This window comes from Pongo pygmaeus, chromosome 2 (assembly GCF_028885625.2).
Source record: "Pongo pygmaeus isolate AG05252 chromosome 2, NHGRI_mPonPyg2-v2.0_pri, whole genome shotgun sequence".
In the NCBI taxonomy this organism is placed as follows: domain Eukaryota; kingdom Metazoa; phylum Chordata; class Mammalia; order Primates; family Hominidae; genus Pongo; species Pongo pygmaeus.
The window spans coordinates 104655539-104681296 of NC_085930.1; the positions used below are offsets into that span (position 1 = coordinate 104655539).

At 45.8% G+C, this 25758-nt stretch overlaps 1 protein-coding gene across 8 annotated transcripts in view; it reads right to left on the bottom strand.

Annotated features, from left to right (window-relative positions):
* ARIH2 (ariadne RBR E3 ubiquitin protein ligase 2) overlaps window positions 1–25758 on the bottom strand; it is a 64452-nt gene that overhangs the window by 3824 nt on the left and 34870 nt on the right. For all 8 annotated transcript variants that reach the window (XM_063661151.1, XM_054481729.1, XM_063661149.1 and 5 more), the window contains 9 exons: window positions 17529–17596; window positions 14237–14300; window positions 11923–12073; window positions 10733–10854; window positions 8650–8759; window positions 5533–5650; window positions 4483–4533; window positions 4371–4392; window positions 220–371 (listed from right to left, as the gene is read on the bottom strand). In XM_063661151.1, the coding sequence (XP_063517221.1) occupies window positions 220–371; window positions 4371–4392; window positions 4483–4533; window positions 5533–5650; window positions 8650–8759; window positions 10733–10854; window positions 11923–12073; window positions 14237–14300; window positions 17529–17596 (858 nt within the window). The remainder of the gene's footprint in view (window positions 1–219; window positions 372–4370; window positions 4393–4482; window positions 4534–5532; window positions 5651–8649; window positions 8760–10732; window positions 10855–11922; window positions 12074–14236; window positions 14301–17528; window positions 17597–25758) is intronic.

Genomic DNA, 25758 nt, shown 5'->3' on the forward strand with positions numbered 1-25758 from the left:
CAAGGTCAGTACTAGGTCCTTCCCTGTTGGCTGGGGATATACCCTGTAGAGCTTGAAAGGCACATCTATAGAGGCAGCACCCAGGGATACTGCAGGAGCTCCATTCACTGACTTCTATGTGCACAGGCTGGCTCTGTCTACCAGTCCCTGGGAATCCCACCAGCAGGCCAAGTGGAAGAAGCCTACCCTGTAGGGGAAGGTACAGGAGAGGACACCTACCCTCTCAAAGTAGAATAAGTACTTCTTGAGGGCTTCCCTCGCCTGGGCTTGTTGGCTCTGGTTCACAATGTCAGGATTCTCCTTGTAACGACTGCACTCATAGTATTCACTGCCATGAGTCTTCCAATCTCCTAGACACATCCAGCAGAAGTCTGTGCAGAACAGAGGAAGAGTCATTTACATCTACAAGACAACTCCATTTTCCTCCATAGGCAGAGGAGTAAGACAGACAGAACCTGCTCCCAAAGGGGTCACCTGAACACAACTTCCCAAGGGTGCCTCTTTCCCGAAGGAATGTGCACCTCTCAATCCTGTCACATCCTAGTGTCCTTGTAGCCTGTACTTGCTGATAGGAACAAAAGCCTATGGATAATTTCTATTCCATGAAAACATGTGCCATGTGCCTTATTAATCTAACACAGGCAGATGCTGACCATACAGACTACTGGTCTGCTATGTCAATGCCACTATGAGAAGCAGGAACTAGTCCAACTGAGGCCCACCTGACTGTCTAAACGCACATCATCAGTACAAACTGACCTCCCTACTGCTTCCTACCCTCACACTTGTCCTAGAAAGATTTTTGTATATGAAACTAAAAATAAAAGCTTTCCCCCCTTTTCTTCTATTTTAAAGAACACATTTCTTATTTTTTTCTTTTTCTTTTTTTTTTTTGAGACAGAGTCTCACTCTGTCACCCAGGCTGGAGTGTAGTGGCATAATCTCGGCTCACTGCAAGCTCTGCCTCCCGGGTTCAAGCAATTCTCTTGCCTCAGCCTCCCGAGTAGCTGGGACTACAGGTGCCTGCCAACATGCTGGCTAATTTTACACCACTGCACTCCAGCCTAGGTGACAGAGCGAGACTGCGTCTCAAAAAAAAAAAAAAAAAAAATCCCCTATATGTTCAAAGAATTATTGTTAGATGCTCAAAGAATTACTGCAGTCTAATGGAGAGAAGCCAACCACAGTTTTATTGGATGAACAATGGCCTGTTGATATTCTGCATTCCATGAGCACATGGGCTATGTGCCTTGTTATATCTGTGTCAAGGCTGCTATGAGAAGCAAAACTTGTCTGAGGTCCTCCTGGTTGTCTAGAACACACACTGTGTGCTCTAATAATACCTTATTCGATTTTATATCTGGCCTATTCTGCCTCTTCCAGAGACCCTGACAGTGGTAATTCCTGTTTCCCAGGATTCACTCTCCTGGGATAACTTGGCTTACTGACTTCCCCAAAAATGAGGCTCTTGAATCATTTTAGGGAAGCCAAAGCAAAACCCGGAGACCCAGAGGTTGCTCAATTTTTCTCCTCCTGGGAGCCTTCACCTAATAGTGGCAACACTGCCCTCTCCTTAATTAGCTAGGTGTGCTTGCTACCATTTTAAAGAACAATACAGGCCGGGCGCGGTGCCTCACGCCTGTAATCCAAGCACTTCAGGAGGCCAAGGTGGGCTAATCATGAGGTCAGGAGTTCATGACCAGCATGGCCAACATGGTGAAACCCCGTCTCTACCAAAAATACAAAAAATTTGCTGGGTATAGTGGCGGGCGCCTGTAATCTCAGCTACTTGGGAAGCTGAGGCAGGAGAATCGCTTGAACCCAGGAGGCGGAGGTTGCAGTGAGCCAAGATCGCACCACTGCACTCTAGCCCAGGCGACAGAGTGAGACTCTGTCAAAAATTAGCTAGGTGTGGTGGCATGTGCCTGCAGTTCCAGCTACTCGGGAGGCCAAGCAAGGATAATTACTTGAACCTGGGAGGTGGAGGTTGCAGTGAGCCGAGATCGCGCCACTGCACTCAGCCTGTCAGCCTGGGTGACAGAGTGAGACTCTATCTCAAAAAACAAAACAAAACAAAAAAAACCACATTCCTTAGGGTTGTGCATATAGGTGGTATAAAATATACAGCAAAGAAAGAGATGGCAGTTTTTTGTTTTTTTTTTTGAGACGGAGTCTCGCTCTGTTGCCTAGGCTGGAGTGCAGTGGCGCGATCTTGGCTCACTGCAACCTCCACCTCCCTGGTTCAAGCGATTCTCCTGCCTCAGCCTCCCGAATAGCTGGGACTACAGGAGTGCACCACTGCGCCTGGCTAATTTTGTTTTTTTTTTTAGTAGAGATGGGGTTTCACCATGTTAGCCAGGATGGTCTCGATCTCCTGACCTCATGATCCGCCCACCTCAGCCTCTCAAAGTGCTGGGATTACAGGCGTGAGCCACCGCGCCCAGACAATTTTTTTTTTGAGACGGAGTCTCGCTCTATCGCCCAGGCTGGAGTTCAGTGGCACAATCTCGGTTCACTGTGACCTCCACCTCCTGGGTTCAAGTGATTCTCGTGAGATGCAGTGAACTCTGGGTGTCAAGGGATATGGACACCTAGGGGGCTTCTTAGGCACTAGGAATGTGGTGGGTGCTGGGATGTTTGTCATTATTCTTTAAACTCTGTGTCTTCTGCATTGTTCTAAGTGTATGATACACTTCTCTCTCCAATATATACAAAGAAAAAGAGAGGGAAAGAATGTGGCCCCACAGAAGAAATATGCCACTACCCATGGCCTATCTTCGTTCGGCACTGCAGAGTCAATGTTGCTGTCTAAGATCCTGCCATGACCACTCTGATTAAGAGGGCTCCTGGGACCGGGAGCGGTGGCTCACACCTGTAATCCCAGCACTTTGGGAGGTCGAGGCAGGCGGATTGCCTGGGGTCAGAAGTTCGAGACCAGCCTGGCCAACATGGTGAAACCCCATCTATACTAAGAATACAAAAATTATCCAGGTGTGGTGGTGGGCGCCTGTAATTGCAGCTACTGGGGAGGCGGAGCGAGAATTGCTTGAACCCAGGAGGTAGATGTTGCATTGAGCCAAGATCGCACCATTGCATTCCAGCCTGAGTGACAAGAGCAAAACTCCATCTTTGGGGGAAAAAAAAAAAAGGCCAGGCTCGGTGGCTCATGCCTATAATCCCAGCACTTTAAGAGGCCAAGGTAGGCAGATCCCCTGAGGTCAAGAGTTGGACACCAGCCTGGCTAACATGGTGAAATCCCGTCTCTACTAAAAATACAAAAAAGTAGCCAGGTGTGGTGGTGAGTGCCTGTAATCCCAGCTACTCAGAAGGCTGAAGTGGGAGAACTGCTTAAACCCAGGAGGTGGAGGTTGCAGTGAGCCAAGATCACACCACTGTACTCCAGCCTGGGCGACAGAGGGAGACTCTGTCTCAAAAAATAAAGAAAAGAGGGTTCCTAGAAATAGCATTTGCACAGGCCCTTACAGAGCGAAACTCTCGGTCGGGCACAGTGGCTCACTCCTGTAATCCCAGCGCTTTGGGAGGCCAAGGTAGGCAGATCACCCGAGGTCAGGAGTTCGGGACCAGCCTCGAACATGGCAAACCCCCGTCTCTACTAAAAATACAGAAATTAGCCAGGCGTGGTGGAAGATGCCTGTAATCCCAGCTACTTGGAAGGCTGAGGCAGGAGAACTGCTTGAACCCAGGAGATGGAGGTTGCAGTGAGCCAAGACTGCGCCACTATACTCCAGCCTGGGTGACAGAGTGAGATTCCTTCTCCAAAAAAAAAAAGAAACTGTTAGGGGCTCCTGTTGAGCATCAAAGCAGCTGTGTAGGAGACCCACTTGGACATATTTTCTACTTGAAGGGATTCTGTTTCTTCAGTTGACCTGGCTGGATGGCATACATGGGTTCTAGCTATGTAAATTATTCCTGATGGATGAAGGTCTGAAAGGCTAAATCAAAACCCCTACTAGAAACTTTGTAAAACAGCAAGGGAAAACCATTATTTTACTACTTCTGGTAAAGGTATCTACAAGGTAGCACAGATAAGCCCCAACCTACTTACCTGCCTTGGCAAAAAAATGAAAGTAACACCCTGAAATCATCTTGGATAACTGAGGATCATGAGGATTATCCCAAACTTGACTTCTGACTATATGTGTTAGCAAGATAGCAGTGGGATTATAAGAGGGACCAAAAAACAGAAAATAAAAATAAAAAGCTACTTTATGCCAGTTACTGTGACTGTTAAGTGACTGAGGCTCTTCTATGTTTTGTCATTTCATGGCAGAAGTACTCACTTAAATAGTAATGGAGACCCAACCACAAGAAAGTGCCACTGGGCCTTACACACCAAGCTTGGAACTCACCGTGTTTACATTTGGAGCATTGCTGTCAGAGGGAAACAGAAGAAAACACGTTAAGGGCACACTGACCAAAGCTTCCATGTCACACATGCAAACTGTAGAGGCTTCTGCTCACCATGTGATTGCAGCCTCCATTCTTCTCAATGCAGATGTTGCACTTGGGACACTGAGGAGACAGAAGGATGCCATTAGGCTCACACACCACCAGGTTGGTTTTAAGACAAATTACACAAAGCTCCTGGCACCTGTGCCCAGTTGCTCATCGTGTGAGCACTTCTGGGGAGGAGCATCTCACTTAAATGTAGCAGGTCGATGAGGCTGGAACAGCAATTCAAGGAAATGAGGTCAGCATATTTGGCTTTGAAACACTTCAAGCACCAGCTGAACCCCACTAAGTCTTCCACCATCTGGCCCTGCCATGAAGCTGCTCAGATTAAGCACAAGTTGAATCAGCAGAAAGCCTGCCTTCTTGAGAGGACTGCCAAAGAAGCACAGGAGCTGCCACAATGGATTCAGTCCTGGTCAGCTTGCCTGAACTTCTGCTTCAAGAAGAGAGCAAGGAAACCACATCTAAAGCTCGTCTCTCCCATTTGAGAGATGCCAGCAACCTGAGGCAGCAATGCAGACACCAGTCTGATGCTGTGATCTCCCACTGCCGTGAAGTCGACTATGTTTAATAATGTCGTTATCGTAACTGTGCTTGTGAGTGCACTGACTCGGCGAGTGACTGACAAAGGGTACAGTGGCCCCTAGAGCCCACAGGCCATACTTCCCATGGGAGACTTCAAAATGAGTATCATGCAGGTCTGGGCTTGCATTACAGTCTTACTATGTATCAAGTGTGGCTATTAACCACCTCCTTTTCAGGGCTGTTAAAGGCTGGTAGGTGTTCAATCATAATTAGTTCTCTTCTAATTAGTTCCCCCTTTGGGTCCCCCTTTCCTGGCATTTTGGCATTTCATAATAATAAAGAAAATATGCACCCAATGCATCCTATGATAAACTGCTACAAGCTGCCAACTCTGTGTGAGGGTCCCCAACCCCCAGTCCTCAGGAAGGGTCCTGGGGCTCTGGGTATTCTGCTCTCAGATAGCAAATCTCCAAAGCAAGGCCCTGGGCAGCACTAAGGAGGGCAGATCCATGACAGGTAAAATACGGTCCTTACGTCTTTAGTGTGAGCACTAATGTAGTTGGCTGTTTCAGAGTCGTCTGCACACTTCGTGAGCCATTTCCGGATTGTGGCGCAGTCTGTGGGTGCGTGATACATCTGACGACACTTGAAACTTAAAATTGGAAAAGAAAAACATTCAAATATTCATTAAGTCAGGGTCCCATGTTTAAAATTTTCCTTTTATCCAAGCCAACAAATCATGAATTAGAGCTTTTCTTTTCTTTTTTTTTTTTTTGAGACAGAGTCTTGCTCTGTCGCCAGGCCGGAGGGTAGCGGCGCGATCTCGGCTCACTGCAAGCTCCGCCTCCCAGGTTCACGCCATTCTCCTTCCTCAACCTCCCTAGTAGTTGGAACTACAGGTGCCCGCCACCACGCCCGGCTAATTTTCTGTATTTTTAGTAGAGACGGGGTTTCACCATGTTAGCCAGGATGGTCTCGATCTCCTGACCTCGTGATCTGCCCACCTCGGCCTCCCAAAGTGCTGGGATTACAGGCATAAGCCACCGCGCCCACCCTAATTTTTGTATTTTTAGTAGAGACGGGGTTTCACCATGTTGGCCAGGCTGCTCTCAAACTCCTGACCTCGTGATCTGCCCGCCTCGGCCTCCCAAAGTGATGGGATTACAGGCGTGGGCCACTGTGCCCGGCCTAGAGCTTTTCAAATAGGTAAAGTTATCTCTCAAGGCCTATGGAACCTTTACCTACCCAGAGTTATACTGAAATACTGCATGAATGTCTCTTCAACTTAAGCCTTTGTAAGACATGCTCTAACACACGCACAAATAAAATATTTCTGTAGGCCGAGTGCAGTGGTTCATGCTTGTAATCCTAGTACTATGGAAGGTCGAGATGAGAGGACTGCTTGAGCCCAGGAGTTTGAAACCAGCCTGGGCAATATGGTGAGATCCCATCTCTACAAAAAATGAAAAAATTAGCCAGGTGTAGTGCTATGTGTCTGTAGTCCCAGCTACTAGAGAGTCTAAGGCAGGAGGATTTGCCTGAGCTCTGGAGGTCAAGGCTGCAGTGAGCTGTGTTCGCATCACTGTACTGCAATGTGGGCAACTAAGAGAGACCCTGTTTTTTAAAAAAAGGATTGCTTTAGACCAGGAGTTTGAGACCAACCAACCTAGGCAATGTAGAAGAGACCCTGTCTCTACAATTTTTTTTTTTGAAATGGAGTTTCGCTCTTGTCACCCCAGGCTGGAGTGCAATGGCATGATCTCGGCTCACTGCAACCTCTGCCTCCCTGGTTCAAGTGATTTTCCTGCCTCAGCCTCCTGAGTAGCTGAGATTACAGGCGCCTGCCACTACGCCTGGCTAATTTTTGTATTTTTAGTAGAGACGTGATTTCACCATGTTGGCCAGGCTAGTCTTGAACTCCTGACCTTAGGCGATCCACCCGCCTCAGTCTCCTAAAGTCACAGGGGTCCTAAAGCTGGGGTCACAGGCATGAGCCACCGCACCTGGCCCCTACAACAAATTTTAAAAAATTAGCTGGGCATCTGTAGTTTCAGCTACTTGGGAGGCTAAGGCAAAAGGATCACTTCATCCCAGGGGTTTGAGGCTGCAGTGAGCTATGACATGTATGTTAAATACCTTGTTTAAACATCTTGTTTACCAACCCCCAAGATGTCAAACACAGAGCTATGACTCTCAAAGGGCATGGTGAGGTGCTCTGAGAAGGACTCCTTAGCTCAGATCTAAGGCAGGATTGAGACCCACTTCTGGGAGTCTCATCGGATCTCCCAGTCAGACATGCACACGAGGATGCACAAATGCCAGAACTTGCAAAATCTGTAGGGTCATAATGTATCTGATGATATTGAAACTTAAAACAGAAAAAAAAGACACTCCAATATTCGTCGGGCTAGGCTTCCATATTTTCAAATTTTCTTTTGTGGAGGCCAACAGTACTTTGTGGCTAGAAAAGGCCCTCAGGCAAATACCCAGGGAAAGAATTTCATAAAGTGGGACACAAGGATAAAGAACAATTACAAGGAGTCTTCTGAATCTGCTGTGATCCTGGGGGCTGCCGGATTTAAAATGAAAGAACCACTGCATTAAGTGATTCTTAACCTTTGGTGTCAATAATGTCTTGAAATGCAGGCATGTGTGCACACACACACATCACATTTTCCATGTAGTTTCTCTGAAGCCCCACCATGAATATTCCAGGGAGGTATGATTAGGACAGATCTGGGTCTAAATTATGGCTCTACCATTTACTAGGTTTACCTTGTACCTTGACTTATTCATAGAATATAAGGGTCATGGCTAAGTGCGGTTGGCTCAATCCTGTAATCCCAGCACTTTGGGAGCCCAAGGCGGGCAGATCACGAGGTCAGGAGTTTGAGACCAGCCTGGCCAACATAGTGAAACCCCGTCTCTACTAAAAATACAAAAATTAGCTGGGCATGGTGACACGTGCCTGTAGTCCCAGCTACTCAGGAGGCTGAGGCAGGAGAATCACTTGAACCTGGGAGGCGGAGGTTGTGGTGAGCCAAGTATGCGCCACTGCCCTCCAGCCTGGGCTACGGAGTAAAACTCCGTCTCAAGAAAACAACAAAAAAAGAGAGAATATAAGGGTCATATACAGTTGTGATAATGCAGGGTAAGTGATCAGGATAGTACCTGTCACCTGGTAAGCCTTCGGTAAACTTTAGTTACTCCCGTGGTATCTACTGAATGAAGTGAACCTTGAGTAGATGTAGAATATATTTATGACTTAGTTTAACAAAAATTAGCCAAGAAAGGCCAAGACAGAGAAAGATTAAAATGTTGAAGGTTATACCTTTCAAACACAGTAATATGTGATTAGCTATGCAGGCAGATACATCCCACACAATCTCTGGGCCATGAGACTTAGTAGCATAAGCCACAACACATTCTCCAAGAACCTGTGACACTTCCTTGCCTCCAGACTGAGCATGTATTGAAGACCTAGTGGAATATGAGATGCTGGGCATAAACCTACCCACTTGGAGCACAGCTGCTCTGCTGGCTCAGAGACCCTGCCTCTTCCAGTGCCGCCCTCACATGGAGCAACAGCAGTGGTGCTTTGGAGGATGGGGCATAAGCCCAGGGCTGCTCAGCACTCACACTCACTCTTACCAGAAGACCTCGTTGCACCGATTGCACTGTACTCGGCGAGCTCTAGGCTCTTGTACTCGAATAACCATGGGGCAGTCTGCACCAGGGCACAGCTGGAGCTGGTAATGACTCTGTGAACACACCAAGAGGAAACATCTCTTAAGTTGCTGTCTAAGGACATCTCTTAGTTGCTGTCTAAAAATCAGAACCCCCTGAATATTCAAACACTTTCTGTTCTCCCAGCTGATGACTTATATGAAGGGGCTATATAAATTCAGAAAGGATGTGAAGACCAAACGTAAACCAGATATTAAAGAGGAACTTAGAACGTTTAGCTTAAACCAGGTAGCAACTCACTGGAATGATCTAAGGTTATATAGAATTGCACCAGGCATGGTGGCTCCTGCCTATAGTCCTAGCTACTCAGGAGGCTGAGGTGGGAAGACTGCTTGAGGCCTGAAATTTGAGGCTGCAGTGAGCTGATTGCACCAATGCATTCCAGCCTGGATGACAGTGAAACTCTGTCTCTGAAAAAATTAAAAAATAACAAATAAGGCCGGGCGCGGTGGCTCATGCCTGTAATCCCAGCACTTTGGGAGGCCGAGGCAGGTGGATCACCTGAGGTCAGGAGTTTGAGACCAGCCTGGCCAACATGGTGAAACCCCGTCTCTACTAAAAAACACAAAAATTAGTTGGGTGTGGTGGCGCAAGCTTGTAATCTCAGCTACTCAGGAGGCTGAGGCTGGAGAATCGCTTGAACCTGGGAGATAGAGGTTGCAATGAGCTGAGATCGTGCCCCTGTACTCCAGCCTAGGTGACAGAGTGAGACTCCATCTCAAAAAAAAAAAAAAAAAAGGTATATCTGAGGAGCTCAATGACCCTCAAAGGCAGCAAACAGCACAAAGAACAAGGCCTTCTGTTTATCCTGCGGCATGTGCATGACAACACCCAGACCATAAATTAATCTGAAAAGCTTAGGCAAAAAAGACAAAGATGAAAGTTATGCTGCATCAAGTGGATGGCTTGAGTTCAGGAGTTTGAGATCAGCCTGGGCAAGATGGTGAAACACCCATCTTTACAAAAAATACAAAAATTAGCTGGGTTTGGTGGTGCACGCCAGTAGTCCCAGCTGCTCGGGAGGCTAAGGTGGGAGGATTGCTTGAGCCTGGGAGGTCAGAGGCTGCAGTGAGCCATGTTTGTGCCTCTACACTCCAGCCTGGGTGACAGAGTAAAACCCTGTCTCCAAAAAAAAAAAGAAGAAAAAGAAAAAGAAAAGGAAATTATATTGCATGGAATCAGCAGGCCTAGCAGATGGCCTAATAGAGGGAAAGGACTCCAAAAGTGACCATGCTGAATCCTGGACAAGTTTTCCAATTACCCAAAAAGCAATACCCCTTCTCTCTGCTCAACCACACAGGAAACTGAATGTAACAGCAGCTCCTAAACATGCCTAATTTGTATTCATCCGCTGACACACAATAGCTTCTTTAAGCAACTATGTATAAGGTGGGGAGGTCTGTCTACGGAAGAGAAAATCAAGACTCAGAGGTAAAAAAAAAAAAAAAAAAGAAAAGACAGACAGAGGCTGGGTGCAGTGGCTCACGCCTGTAATCCCAGCATTTTGGGAGGCCGAGGCAGGCAGATCATGAGGTCAAGAGATCGAGATCATCCTGGCCAACATGGTGAAACCCTGTCTCTATTAAAAATACAAAAATTAGCTGGGAGTGGTGGCGCATGCCTGTAGTCCCAGCTACTCGGGAGGCTGAGGCAGAAGAATCGCTTAAACCTGGGAGGCGGAGGTTGCAGTGAGCCAAGATCGCGCCACTGCACTCCAGCCAGGCAACACAGCGAGGCAGTCACAAAAAAAAAAAAAAGAGTGGTCACAAAGAAAGGAAGTATCCAAGTTTCACACAATGGTGTGTCTGACTCTTAAGGCCTGTACTCTTCACTATCACTCCAGTGGTTTTCAAACTTTTTAAAGCCATGGAGCTCTTTCTTTGAACACTATCACTTAATGTCAGCCTAGTCTACAAAGTAACTGTGGTGACCCTCTGATGGAAGGTAGGCCCAGGAAGACAGAGGGCAGAACAAAGGCTGGCCATACCTCCACATAGTCTCTGAAGAGGTAGCGCCTGTATTTCTCTCTCAATTCTTCACTGGGAAGCAATGGAAACACAAAGTCCTCTGGTGTACGGAGTGGACAGTCCTGAGCCATACAAGAGACTCCTGTTGAACAAAAACAACCTGATGGGGCCGGGTGCGATGGCTCATGCCTGTAATCCCAGCACTTTGGGAGGCCAAGGCAGGCAGATCACCTGAGGTCGGGAGTTCAAGACCAGCCTAACCAACACGGAGAAACTCAGTCTCTACTAAAAATACAAAATTAGCCAGGTGTGGTGGCGCATGCCTGTAATCCCAACTACTCAGGAGGCTGAGGCAGGAGAATCGCTTGAACCCAGGAGGCAGAGGTTGTGGTGAGCTGAGATCGTGTGATTGCACTCCAGCCTGGGCAACAAGAGCGAAACTCTGTCTCAAAAAAAAAAAAAAAAAAACCCAAAAAAGTGATGGACAAGCATACTGCAGAAGACACAACTTGCCCACCCAGTTCAGTCAACAAATCCAAGTTGCATAAAAGAAACCCTTCAAGCAACAGAATTTATTCAAAGTGAAGAGAGAAATTAGCATATTTTCACAGCAATGAAACTAAAATATTATCCCAAATTATATCACTAACGGCACCATTAAATAACAAAACCATTTTAAAAATCCTTATATAGAGTTCTTGACTAACAATTGAGTTTTGTGATGTTTAACATTATTTAGAGGTGATTATCACCAATTGTGGGACTTTGCAGATATCAATTAATGCGATGCTAATGTGTTTCAGTATCATCAAATCACAGCATAACAAATACTCCTGTAACTAATCATCAAATTTGATTTGTGCTATGTTACCTAAATAGCAGCAAACTCTTGTGGGCATTTCTGAGTTATGGCTGCCACTTGTGGAATCAAGGTAGGCAGCTTAAAGGATCGTTCTCCCAAAAGGTGAGAGAAGGTAGCTCTGCACTCACGCCAACATTTACAACAGTATATTTAGTTTTCTCGTTTTGCTGAGGACTGGGGAAAACTTTGTCACTGTCTGTACGGATGTATTTGAAAATCACTAGTTCTGATGATAAAAACCCCAATCAGGCTCAGAAGAAAATACTCAGTTTACTTGAGTACATGAAAAGGCAGAGTCAAAGATAAACACTTCATGCCAGCTTTTTATAAGTTCTGTGGCAGACTCACCCACGCCCACGCCGTCCTTGACGAGAACTGAGCAGTGCTGCTCCCAGCAGCTGCGGCAAAACTGGTGCTGACAGGCCAGAGAGAGTAGGTTTTCCTTTCGCACAAACTGCATACACACTGCACAGTGGTGAGGGGGATGGGATGTGGGAACCTGGAGAGAAATAGAGCCACATGAGCCAAAGAGGAGTCAGGTCCAGGAGGCCATAAGGGTACCTCATGCAGCCGGGTGCATGGAAAGTGATCCTCACCCTGCAACAAGTATCAGAGCTCAACTGCAATGTGTGGACTCTGAGCCCCAAGGGTACTAAGCTAAAAGTATATACCAGGAAGGCTTCCTGAAGGAGGTGGCAGCTGGGCTGGGCTTGCAAAATCACCAGGATTCAGAGGCAGAAAGGCGGCTGAAATGAGAACTTACAGTGGTTTATAATGGCAGACTGAAAAACTCAGGGTTTCAGAATTGCCAAGGTCCTTAGAGGTCACTTAGTCCAAATTCTTTTAGAAGCTATCAGGTTTCTTTTGTAAACTACCCCCATTAAGCACAGCAGAGTTGCCCCTCACAACTACTAGAAACCCAGTCACAAAAGTTATTAGAGGATGAGTTTATAAATCTTCTAACAGCCAACACTGCAGTTTTACTTGTCAAGGACAGTGGTTTCACTATATTGATGTGCCCAAACCACAAAATACTACAGCCTTTACCAAGTTACAACTCATCCTTAATACACCAGATGTCACATGTAATTAATACTGGGGGGGGGGGGGATGTGGAGACACCAACTACGGGAAGAAACTCTTCTAGAATGTGTGCAAATAACTGTACAGCATGAACTCCAGAATCCACATCATGCTACACAAACTAGCAGAGAAAGACAATCTGGGGACCACTGGCTAAAACCACAAACCAATGGAAAAGTCCACTTACAAGAACATTAGGTTCTTTTTAGTTTACTGGGAATATAAAAAAAACAAGTTGAGGAAAAGAACTAGATTCTCATGTTTATCCATTTTGCTTCTGGAAACCTATGTCTTAAGAGGCTGCAGAAATTATGTGGTGATCTGAGCCCCAATTCTGCCTTCCAATATCTCTTTTAGCATGGCCCTCATTCAAAAAATATTTGACATATGTTCGTTTAGCTCCTAGATACACAGGAAATTGCTATGCATTGTTAAAATACAGCTTCTATGGTAGGGGTGGTAAAATGATATGAGTTAATCACTATAACACACATGTAAAAGTTTATAGATATAATTAGGTGAGTTTCCAGCAGAATGATCCAGGAAACAGGCTTCGTCATAGAGGTGGCTTAGATTTCTTTTTTTCTTTTGATGGAGTCTCTGTCGCCCAGGCTGGAGTGCATGCAGTGGTGCGATCTTGGCTCACTGCAACCTCCACCTCCTGGGTTCAACCAATTCTCCTGTCTCAGCCTCCCAAGTAGCTAGGATTACAGGCATGCGCCACCAGGCCTGGCTAATTTTTGTATTTTTAGTAGAGATGGGGTTTCACCATGTTGGCCAGGCTGGTCTCAAACTCCTCACCTCAAGTAATCCGCCCGCCTCGGCCCCCCAAAGTGCTGGGATTATAGGCGTGAGCCACCGTGCCTGGCCGGACTGGGGTCTTTAAAGGTGAATTCCCTCCCTATAAGCAAAGGTGGAGCCAGAGTCTGGACATTCTAGAAAGGGAAGGCACAAACATAAAAGAAGACGTAGGCAGTAATCTCAGACACACCAAAGCACCCAGAAGGAATGGAGTGCAGGCTGAAAGTGCAGAGAGGAAGGTGGGGCTGGAGAGGGCCCAAGGACAGGCAATGATTCAGTCCCCATCTATAAGGAAACTTTTCAAACCATAACAGAAGATTTAAGTCAATACTGGAACAAATATGGTGGGCATATTGAACTATAAACAAAGCAAAGACAGTTGTTTTTTTTTTTTTTTTGAGACAGAGTCTCAAACCTGTCGCCCAGGTTGGAGTGCAGTGGCATGATCTCGGCTCACTGCAAGCTCCACCTCCCGGGTTCACACCATTCTCCTGCCTCAGCCTCCGTAGTAGCTGGGACTACAGGTGCCCGCCACCATGCCCGGCTAATTTTTTTTTTTTTTGTATTTTTAGTAAAGACAGTGTTTCACTATGTTAGCCAGGATGGTCTCGATCTCCTGACCTCTTGATCCGCCCGCCTCAGCCTCCCGAAGTGCTGGGATTACAGGCGTGAGCCATACCGCACCCGGCCAAGTAGAGACAGCTCTTAAGGACACTGCAAGCCAAAGCAAGAACCACATGCAATTAGGAGAAGCCTCATTCAAGTAATAGACACTCACATGTTTTGATGGATTAGGCTGAACTCGAGCCTCAACAAGCAGTTGAGCAGAATTGGACTTGTATCTATAAAACAAAAAGCAGAAATGAAGGCAATCAGAAGCTAAAGACATTTTTACCCCTGAACAATAACAGCACAGACAAAGATGTTTAGAGCATCTTTGTCTCTACTTTCTCACAGAACCAAGCTTCCTTTTATCTCAGTACAAAGACTTTTTTTTCTCAAGACACAAAATGCAAAATATAAAGGAATAATAAAAAATATAAAGCCTGATAAATCATGCTACATCTAAGAACCTCAATTCATCAGAAGACACCAAAGTCAAAAGCCAAGCCAAAAGCTGGAAGATAATTCAATATATAAACTTCTAGGCCGGGCGCAGTGGCTCACGCCTGTAATCCCAGCACTTTGGGAGGCCGAGGCAGGCAGATCACTTGAGGTCAGGAGTTTGAGACCAGCCTGGCCAAGATGGTGAAACCCATCTCTACGAAAAACACAAAAATTAGCTGGGCATGGTGGCACGTGCCTGAAGTCCCAGCTACTTGGGAGGCCGAGGCAAGAGAATCATTTGAACCCAGGAGGCAGAGGTTGCAGTGAGCCGAGATGGTGCCATTGCACTCCAGCCTGCAAGACAGAGCAAGATTCTGTCTCAAAAAAAAAAAAATTCTATATATATGGCTGGGCGCAGCGGCTCACGCCTGTAATCTCAGCACTTTGGGAGGCCGAGGTGAGTAGATCACTTGAGGTCAGGAGTTTGAGACCAACCTGGCCAATATGGTGAAACCCCATCCGGGTGTGTTGGCTCATGCCTGTAATCCCAGCTACTTGGGAGACTGAAGTAGGAGGATCGCTTGAACCTGGGAGGTGGAGGTTGCAGTGAGCAGAGACTGCACCACTGCACTCCAGCCTGGGAGACAGAGCAAGACTCTGTCTCAAAAAAAAAATAAAATAAAAATAAAAAAATAACTGGCAAAGGATCAGTATTCAGAGTAAACAAAACTCCTAAAAATCCATTTGGTTCTAGGAACTGGACGTGGGAGAAGGGGGAAGGATCCATTTGGAATAACAAAATAACTCAATAAAAAATGGGGAGAAGACTTAACAGGCATTTCAAAGGAGGAGGCAGCACATGGTCATTAAACATGAAAAGATTCTCAACCTCCTTAATAATACAGGACCATTGAAACAATTAGATGCCATTTACATCCACCAAACTGCAAAACTTTAAGTTTTACAATATCAGGAACACCTATATACCACTGCTGAGCGTGTAAAGTGGTAAATCACTCTGGAAAACAACCTGGAATTATTTAGCAAAGACAAAAATACACACACGCTGTAGCCAATAATTCCTTTTCTATATTTAACTCCAGAAAAATTACATGACAGTAAGAGTCACCTACAATAATTTTCCATTTACAACAGAATTATCAAGTGGCAATAAAAGTGCCACACAAAGCCCAGGTCAACATATTTCCAAGATACCAGGAATTGGAGCAGGGAAGAATTATGTCTCATCTATGTGATTTCTACCTAGTCAGAATGCTTCCCTCAACTATCCTTATTGAGGGGCCCGTTTTATTCCTAATTCCCACACTAATATTTTAAGTATCTTTTGCCATCCAAATCTCCACTCCTGAGTTATGCTGAAAGAGTTTGGGCAGTGAGAGATATCCTACTGCCACAACCTATGTGGTTCCAGAGTTTTGGGCAGTAGTATAATAAGGCAGCAGAAGTTCATCTGCAATTCCATCTAAATGTATTCCGTTCTTGAGCACACAGGATGAGTGCAGTTGTGAATCAGGAACGAATCTGCTCTTTCCTGATTGTGCTGAGCTGCTCCAGCTGGTATGTCCTTCCCAGTTGTGTTCAGTCTGGAGAAGGAAAGGCATGACCTTCCTCTGTAGATAAATTCTACTAAAAATACAAGAATTAACCAGGCATGGTGGCAAGTGCTGGTAATCCCAGCTACTTCGTAGGCTGGGGCAGGAGGGCTGCTTGAACCTTGGAGGTGGAGGTTGCAGTGAGCCAAGGTTGTGCCACTGCACTCCAGCCTGGGTGACAGAGTGAGACTTTGTCTCAAAAAAATAAAAATAAAAAAAATCATACCATACAAGAAAGGAAGACTCACTGCAGTGTGAAAGAGTAGGAATGGTAACAAGTGCTTCTCACCAGAGGGAATTTTGCTCCCCACGAGTTATTTGACAATGTTTGGAGACATTTTGATTGCCAAGGACTTAGAGGTGTGGCTTCTAGTAGTTAAAGCCCAGGGATGCTGCCAGACATCCTACAATTCACAGATCAGGCCCCCACAACAAAGAGTTATCTAGCCTAAAATGTCAATAATGCTGAGGATGAGAAACACTGTGCTAGACAGGGGAACACGCCTCCAAGGGTGAGCATAGGAGATCTCTACAGAGGATGCAGAGGAGGAGGTGCCCCTTTTCCTGACAACTTATAAGACATCTTGAGACTCTAAGGTCTGTATCTTAAGATCTCTAGTTCTGGAGGAGGTGGAAAGAAATACTCAAATACGCTGCTGGTAGAGGTGGTGGGTGGTAAAGTAGCCTATAGTTTCTTTCTTTTTTTTTTTGAGACGGAGTCTTACTCTGCCACCAGGCTGGAGTGCAGTGGCACAATCTTGGCTCACTGCAACCTCTGCCTCCAGGGTTTAAGCGATTCTCTTCCCTCAGCCTTCTGAGTAGCTGGGACTACAGGAGTGCACCACCACGCCAGGTTGATTTTCATATTTTTAGTAGAGACGGGGTTTCATCATGTTGGCCAGGCTGATTTCAAACTCCTGACCTCAGGTGATCCGCCCGCCTCAGCCTCCCAAAGTGCTGAGATTACAGGCATGAGCCACCATGTACGGCCAGCAGCCTACATTTTCTAAAGGAAATATGACTCGTACTATGATAAATCCTCAAGTTGACGTATCCAAAAGAAGTAAAAGATGTTGGCGTGTGTTGCCTAGAACGGCACTGATTAAAAATTAACAATGGGAAAGAAAATCTGAATTAACTTCACTGTCCAACAACAGAGGTTTGGAAAAAGTATGGAATATCTATGATAGAATACTATGCTAGTATTAAAACTGGGGTAGAAGAATATACTGAAGACATGGGGAAAGTTCACAACATATTAAGAGAAGAGGATGTAAAATAGAATCCAATGTTTTAAAAATATACTATGCACATTGGAATATAGTCGAATATAGTCCAAAATGTAAACAATAATCACCACGGAGAGGGGAGCTATGGGCAATGTTCTCTCTCCTCCCCCAAACACCTTACCTGTCCAATATCTCTGAAACTTGCCAGTGGAAATTAACTAATATAAGTTTAGCAACTGAATGAGATACCTAGAAAGAAGAAAGAAAAAAAATCGAATTATAACTGCATTTTCTTTTAAAGTGTTTCATATTTTGAGAACTGCATACATTCATGTCTATGCTAAGCCCAGGCTGGATTACCAAATTCCTCCTCTTGGTTCTCTGCTTTGTCTTTTAAGTTCAGACTCTTACAATCTTAGTGATTTCATGAATCTCTTGATTTTCAATCTTTGTTTTCATTAATAAATCTTTCAAGAAAATTAATTTCATCTGAAACTTAAAGACACTCATTTTACAGTAAATAACAACCTAGCATCTATTAATAACATAAGCAACAGAGCTGGGGTTTCCTTCATGTCATATATGTTCCCTCAAGCTGCTGTAGGAGGTTGTACGCAGAAAGCACATCTCTAGTTAGGCCTGTTACTTGTAGAAAACCCCCAGGCCTGGGTTTGCATAAACCCTACAGAAACACCAGAAAACAACAAACAAAACATAAAAACCCAAAACTCTGTTTAAAATCACTGAATTCCCAGCAGCCAATCAGTCCTAGTTGCAAGGACAGTTTCAAAATTTGTGGGCAGCCTTTCTGGTCTCTATATGCTCTCAGGGGCCATTTAAAGCACATGGTTATAGCTACTAAAGAACCTCAGAAGGTGCATTGAGCTGGCAATTCTATTTCTGTAAAGTCTCCCTGAGGAAATGACAGAGGATATGTTTACCACAGGATTACTTACAATAGTAAAAAATTAGAAATAACCTAAATATCCAACAAAAATGAGTTAAATAATATATGACAGATCTATGCAATGGACTACTACGTGGTTATTTTAAAAGATTTAGAAGTTTATTGACATAGAAATACTTTTTTTTTTTTTGAGACAGTCTTTGTCACCCAGGCTGGAATGCAGTAGCATGACCTCGGCTTACTGCAACCTCTGTCTCCCAGGCTCAAGCGATTCTCCTGCCTCAGCCTCCCGAGTAGCTGGGATTACAGGCATGCGCCACCACGCCCAGCTAATTTTTGTATTTTTAGTAGAGACAGGGTTTCACCATGTTGGCCAGGCTGGTCTCGAACTCCTGACCTCAGGTGATCCGCCTGCCTTGGCCTCCCAAAGTGCCGGGATTACAGGTGTGACCCATTGCGCCCGGCCACTTTTTTTTTTTTTTTTTTTAAATAATGAGCTGCGCTACGTTGTCTAGGCTGGAATACAAGGCTATTCACAGGCATGATCATTGCACACTACAGCTTTGAACTCCTGGGCTCAGGTGAACCTCCCACCTCAACCTCTCGGGCACTACAGGTACACACCACTTCACCCGCCTTAGAAGTTCACATTTTAATGTTAGGTTAAAGAAGCAAATAAGCATCTACATGTTATAGTCGTAATTGGGAAGTTAAGCTAGTTACAAAACACCCTAAGTGTCAAGACTTGGGTGAGACCACAGAAGATTGGGATGTGTTTGGAAGCCTTAGATAAGGCTTCCCAGAGAGAGCAATACACACCATGAGGGTACTACTAAAGCAAGGAGAAAGTAGGAGCATATTTACGGCTAGAGTGACAAGAAAACACACAGAACATTGTCTGCTCACCGGACTGAGTCCTTAAACAAGAGCTACCATGGACCTGTAAGGTAGTATGTGCCTGCCACAGATAAGAACTGCAGCAGAGGGAAGACACACAGTGAACACTACATGATCCCTCCTTCTAGCGCTCAAGTCACTCCTGAAAGGAGTCAAGTGCACACCTACTAAACAAGGGCACATCCCAGCATATAATGAGTGTCAAAGGCTATGCAATCAGTGAGTGCCTTCCTGTCCTACAGTCCAGGTACATCTGGAGAAAAATCAAGGACTCAAGACAGCTTACTTCACTCAGGATGGGGATCTCTATTTTCCTTCCAAGGTAAGTGGCATCTGACCCGTGCATGCTGCCACTGTATTTTCTTTTCTTTTTTTTTTTTTTTGTATTTTTTAGTAGAGACGGGGTTTCACCATGTTAGCCAGGATGGTCTCGATCTCCTGACCTCGTGATCCGCCCGCCTCAGCCTCCCAAAGTGCTGGCCGGCCAGCCACAGTATTTTCTTGCAGAGGCCCATGTAGACTTTAGGCCTAGGTTTCCCAAATTACGGCTGATATTTCTTCTGTGTCCTTAACAAAGCTATTTGTCCCCAACAGACACTATCACAAAATGAAAAGAGAGACAAGACATCTTGTTTAAACTTTAACAACTGCTGAAATACAGCCTTTGATACAAATAGCTTTTTTATTTATTTTTTATTATATCATTATTATTTTTTCTTTGAGATGGAGTCTCGCTCTGTTACCCAGGCTGGAATGCAGTGGTGCAATCTCGGCTCACTGCAAGCTCCACCTCCTGGGTTCATGCCATTCTCCTGCCTCCGCCTCCCGAGTAGCTGGGACTACAGGTGCCCACCACCACACCGGACTAATTCTTTGTATTTTTAGTAGAGACGGGGTTTCACCGTGTTAACCAGGATGGTCTTGATCTCCTGACCTCGTGATCCACCTGCCTTGGCCTTCCAAAGTGCTGGGATTACACGTGTGAGCCACCGCGCTCGGCCTATTTTATTATTATTATTTTTGAGACAGGATCTCACTATGTTTCCCAGGCTGGAATGCAGTGGCATGATCTCGGCTCACTGCAACCTCCACTTCCTGGGCTCGAGTGATAATCCCAGCTCAGCCTCCTGAGTAGCTGGGACTACAGGTGCAAGACGCCATGTCCAGCTAATTTTTTTATATTTTGTAGAGACATGGTTTCTCCATGTTGTCTAGTTCAGTCCTGAACTCCTAAGCGCAAGCAATCTGCCTGCCTCAGCCTCCCAAAGTGCTGAGATTACAGGTGTGAGCCACTGAGCCCGGCCTTATCTTTTTTCTTTTTTGTTTTTTTTTTTGAGACGGAGTCTCCTTCTGTTGCCCTGGCTGGAGTGCAATGGTACGATCTTGACTCACTGCAACCTCTGCCTCCCGGGTTCAAGCAATTCTCTGCCTCAGCCTCCCAAGCAGCTGGGATTACAGATGCCCGCCACCACGCCCAGCTAATTTTTGTATTTTTAGTAGAGACAGGGTTTCACCATCTTGGCCCAGCTGGTCTTGAACTCCTGACCTCGTGATCCACCAGCCTCGGCCTCCCAAAGTGCTGGGATTACAGGCGTGAGCCACCGTGCTCGGCCTATCTATTTTTTTAAATAGAGATGAGGTCATGCAGGCTACAGTGCGGTGGCTGTTCACAGACACGATCCTACTACTGATGAGCACAACAGTTTTTTGTTCTGTTTTTTACAGACAGGGTCTTGTTTTGTTGTCCAGGTTGGGATGCAGTGGCATGATCATAGCTCACTGTAACCAAGAACTCCTGGGTTCAAGCAATACTCTCACCTCAGCCTCCCAAGACACTAAAACTACAAGCCCACACCACCACTCCCAGTTGATTTGTTGTTGTTGTTGAGAGAGGGTCTCATTATGTTGCTCAGGCAGGTCTCAAACTCCTGGCCTCAAGTGATCCTCCTGCAGCACGGGAGTTTTGACCTGCTCTGTTTCCAACCTAGGTCAGTTTACCCCTCAAATAGTTTTAAAAAACATGAAGTGGGGCCAGGCGCAGTGGCTCACACCTGTAATCCCAGCACTTTGAGAGGCCAAGGCGGGTGGATCACAAGACCAGGCGATTAAGACCTGTTTGGTTAATATGGTGACATCCCGTCGCTACTAAAAATACAAAAATTAGCTGGGTGTGGTGGTAGGCGCCTGTAGTCCCAGCTACTCGGGAAGTTGAGGCAGGAGAATCGCTTGAACCCAGGAGGTGGAGGTTGCAGTGAGCTGAGATCGCGCCACTGCACTCCAGCCTGGGTGACAGCAGAGCAAGACTCTGTCTCAAAAAACAAAACAAACAAACAAAAACCAACCCATGAAGTGATACTGTTTTAGATGAACTCCTTGCTGGAAGCTTTTCTTTCTTCTCATACCCAGTGGGGCCCAATCAGCCTTACACCATGCTTTCTGTTCTGACTTCTACATGTCTGATTATGCATGACCACCAAGTCCTAGCAAAGATACTATGCCACCTAGGAAACTCAGAGGAATTCTGACCATGTCCAACAGCTGCCACCTTTTTTCACTACAGATGGGCCCTTTACACTAAGAACAGGGGTCAGGGTTGACTCACAGATCCACAAAGCCCAGAAATGGACCGGACACTGGGTAGCCACTCAACAAATGCTGATTTTTAAATGGTATGTCTTTAATCTGTGGATTTAAAATAAAATTTTGCTGTTTCATTAGAAAGGTCAAGAAAGTTTAACACTGATCTCTTGATTTCAACAGCACTAACAGCCACAGTGAAGCCTCAGAATTAACACACTAGGTAGTGCTCACCTACAGATAACAACATAACCCTCTACTGAAGCCAAGAATTTCCTGATGATTACAAGTCTGCTAATGACCAACTCAGAATATCCCAGCAAAGCTGAGTTCTGGTGAGAACAAACAATGTGAAGGGAGATATGCCTACCACTTTATAAAATGGACAGTGGTGAGGTGTAAATCTATTCTTTTAATGGCAACAGCCAAGAGTACATCAATACATATAGGATAGGCCAGGCACAGTGTCTCGCGCCTATAATCCCAGCACTTTAGGAGGCCGAGGAGGGCAGATCACTTGACGTCAGGAGTTTGAGACCAGCTAAGTCGTGGCCAACATGGTGAAACCCCATCTCTAATAAAAATACAAAAATTAGCTGGGCGTAGTGGCGGGTGCCTGTAATCCCAGCTACTTGGGAAATCAGGAGGCTGAGGCAGGAGAATCGCTTGAACCCGGGAGGCGGAGGTTGCAGTGAGCCGAGATCGTGCCACTGCACTCCAGCCTGGGTGATAGAGCAAGACTCCATCTCAAAAAAATAAAAAATAAATACACACACACACACACACACACACACGTGTCAGCTGTATGCATCTCCCAGCAGCCTTTTGTAAGAGACACTACTGGGATCCCCACATCAAGGTGGGGGTGACTGCCAGGCACAGTGGTTCATGCCTGTGGTCCCAGCTACTCAGGAGGCTGAGGCGGGAGAATTGCTTAGCCCAGGAGTACACCACCACAGCCAGCCTGGCAACACAGCAAAACTCTTTCTCCTAAAAAAAAAAAAAAAGTGCCGGGCGCAGTGGCTCACGTCTGTAATTCCAGCACTTTGGGAGGCGAGGCAGGCGGATCACCTGAGGTCAGGAGTTCGAGACCAGCCTAGCCAACATGGTGAAACCCCGTCTCTACTAAAAATATAAAAATTAGCTGGGTGTTGTGGCGGGTGCCTGTAATCCCAGCTATTCGGAAGGCTGAGGCAGTAGAATTGCTTGAACCCAGGAGATGGAGGTTGCAGTGAGCCGACATGGTACCACTGCACTCCAGCCTGGGCGACAGAGTGACTCCGTCTCAAAAAAAAAAAAAAAAAAAAAAGTAAAGGAGATAATTACACATATTAGGTTGATAGTACACAGAAGATTGGAGACTCTCTCCTTCAAAAATCTACTACAAATCTGATGAGATTCTGAGACCACTAATTAAGGGAAAATGTAGTATCACTGCACCTCATCCAGTAATAGACACCAGGAAGGATCTATAGGAAAGCCAGATTCCCCAGAGCCCTCTGAGCAAAAGCAGCACAGAGATGGAGAAAAACAATGAGAAAATGATACTCTAGAATAATATATTCTAAAGGTAGTCTCAGCAAGGAGGCTACCTTCTCCCTGATTTGGGTCACAAGAGAGAACTGATTGAACCCCCATCTCAACTCCCCAGCAGTTTTCCAGAGGAAGCAGTGGCCACCTTGAGCCATCTTGGCCTCCTGGCAGGAGGGCCAAGACAAATCTTCTAAACAATATTAAGCCAGATTAAAGGTAAAAATCTGTCTGAGTGCAAACAGCTGAGCTTTCTAAGGAAAGAACTAGTATTCACACCATTAGTCTTAATGCTTGAAAGAGCTCAACAATCCATTTAGAATCTATCACAGTCAACACTTTCACAACTGAGTCCTTCACCCCCTGTCCCCTTGTTACTCTTTATAATTTGTTCAATTGTGAAGAGAAAACCTTTCAGTAGAATCAAGAGGAGCTCTTGCTGGGCTGTTTTAATGAAGGAGCTAACAACCTGTTGGTAGTTAGGATTAAGTATTATCAAGACAACTTATAAAGAAAAGGCCAAATCTTTTCCAAAAGAAAAATGGATCCAGGGTAGTAAACAACCAATGTAAGCCAAAAAAAAGACTAATGACTTAGGAGGAACACATGTGACCAATGTGGTGTTCAGAAGAAACTTGTAGTTCTATTAGATCAACATGTAATCAGAGGATTAAAAGTCCTATTTATTTATGAATGCTTTTTCTTTTTCTTTTCTTTTGAGATGGAGTGTCATTCTGTTGCCCAGGCTAGAGTGCAGTGGCGCGACGTTGGCTCACTGCAACCTCTGCTTCTCAGGTTCAAGTGATTCTCCTGCCTCAGCCTCCCGAGTAGCTGGGATTACAGGCACTCACCACCACGCCCAGCTATTTTTGGTATTTTTACCAGAGATGGGATTTCACCACGTTGGCCAGGCTGGTCTCGAACTCCTGACCTCAAGTGATCGGCCTGCCTCGGCCTCCCAAAGTGTTGGGATTATGGGCGTGAGCCACCACATCTGGCACTATGAATGCTTTTTCTATTTCTAGAAACATTAACTGAGGAAAAAACTAGAAATTAAGAACTAGAAAGTTTCTTGTCCAAAAGGAGTCTCAAGATAATTACTGAGTAATCTGAGTCTCTGATCAGAGAGATAAAAAAGGTATCTATTGTTCCCTCCATCTCAAGGGCCAAAAAAGGGTGCCATTCATTAGGTTACTGTTTCCAGCAAACCCATTCTCCAATTCATTTCCACTATTCCCCAGAGGAAATCTCATCCCTGTTTAAAGAGCAAACCCTAAGATGGCAGAATCTCTTTGACAGTCACTTGTACATTCACAAAACCATGAGTAAAGAATAGTTACAGGCTGGGTGTGGTGGCTCAAGCCTGTAATCTCAGGTCTTTGGGATGCCAAGGTGGGAGGATTACTTGAATTCAGAAGTTTGAGACCAGCCTGGGCAAATAGTGAGATCCTATACGTAGAAAAAAACTTTTTTTTTTTTTTTTTTTTGAGACGGAGTCTCACTCTATCGCTCCGACTGGAGTGCAGTAGTGTGATCCTAGCTCACTGCAAGCTCCGCCTCCCGGGTTCATGCCATTCTCCTGCCTCAGCCTCCCGAGTAGCTGGGACTACAGGCGCCCACCACGACGCCTGGCTAATTTTTTGTATTTCTTAGTAGAGACGGGGGTTTCACCGTGTTAGCCAGGATGGTCTCTATCTCCTGACCTCGTGATCCGCCTGCCTCGGCCTCCTAAAGTGCTCAGATTACAGGCGTGAGCCGCCAAACCCGGCCTTTTCTTTTTTTTTTGCGACAAAGTCTCGCTCCTGTCCCCATGCTGGAATGCAATGGCGCGATCTTGGTTCACTGCAAGCTCTGCCTCCCAGGTTCATGCGATTCTCCTGTCTCAGCCTCCCAAGTAGCGGTGATTACAGGTGCCTGCCACCATGCCCGGCTAATTTTTGTATTTTAATAGAGATGGTGTTTCACCATGTTGGCCAGGCTGGTCTCAAACTCCAGACCTCAGGTGATCCACCCACCTCGGCCTCCCAAAGTGCTGGGATTACAGGCGTGAGCCACCACGCCCAGCCAAAACATTTTTTTTTTTTATTAGCTGGGCATGGTGGCATGTGCCTGTAGTCCCAGCTACTTAGGAGGCTAAGGTAGGAGGATCGCTTGAGCCTAGGAGGTGGAGGCTGCAGTGAGCCATGATCATGCCATTACACTCCAGCCAGGGTGACACAGCAAGACACTGTTTCAAGAAAATGAATAATGGCTGGGTGTGGTGGCTCACGCCTGTAATCCCAGCACTTTGGGAGGCCAGGCAGGCAGATCATGAGATCAGGAGATTGAGACCATCCTGGCTGACACGGTGAAACCCCATCTCTACTAAAAATACAAAAAATTAGCCAGGCGTTGTGAGGCACCTGTAGTTCCAGCTACTCAGGAGGCTGAGGCAGGAGAATGGTGTGAACCCAGGAGGCGGAGCTTGCAGTGAGCCGAGATTGCACCACTGCCCTCCAGC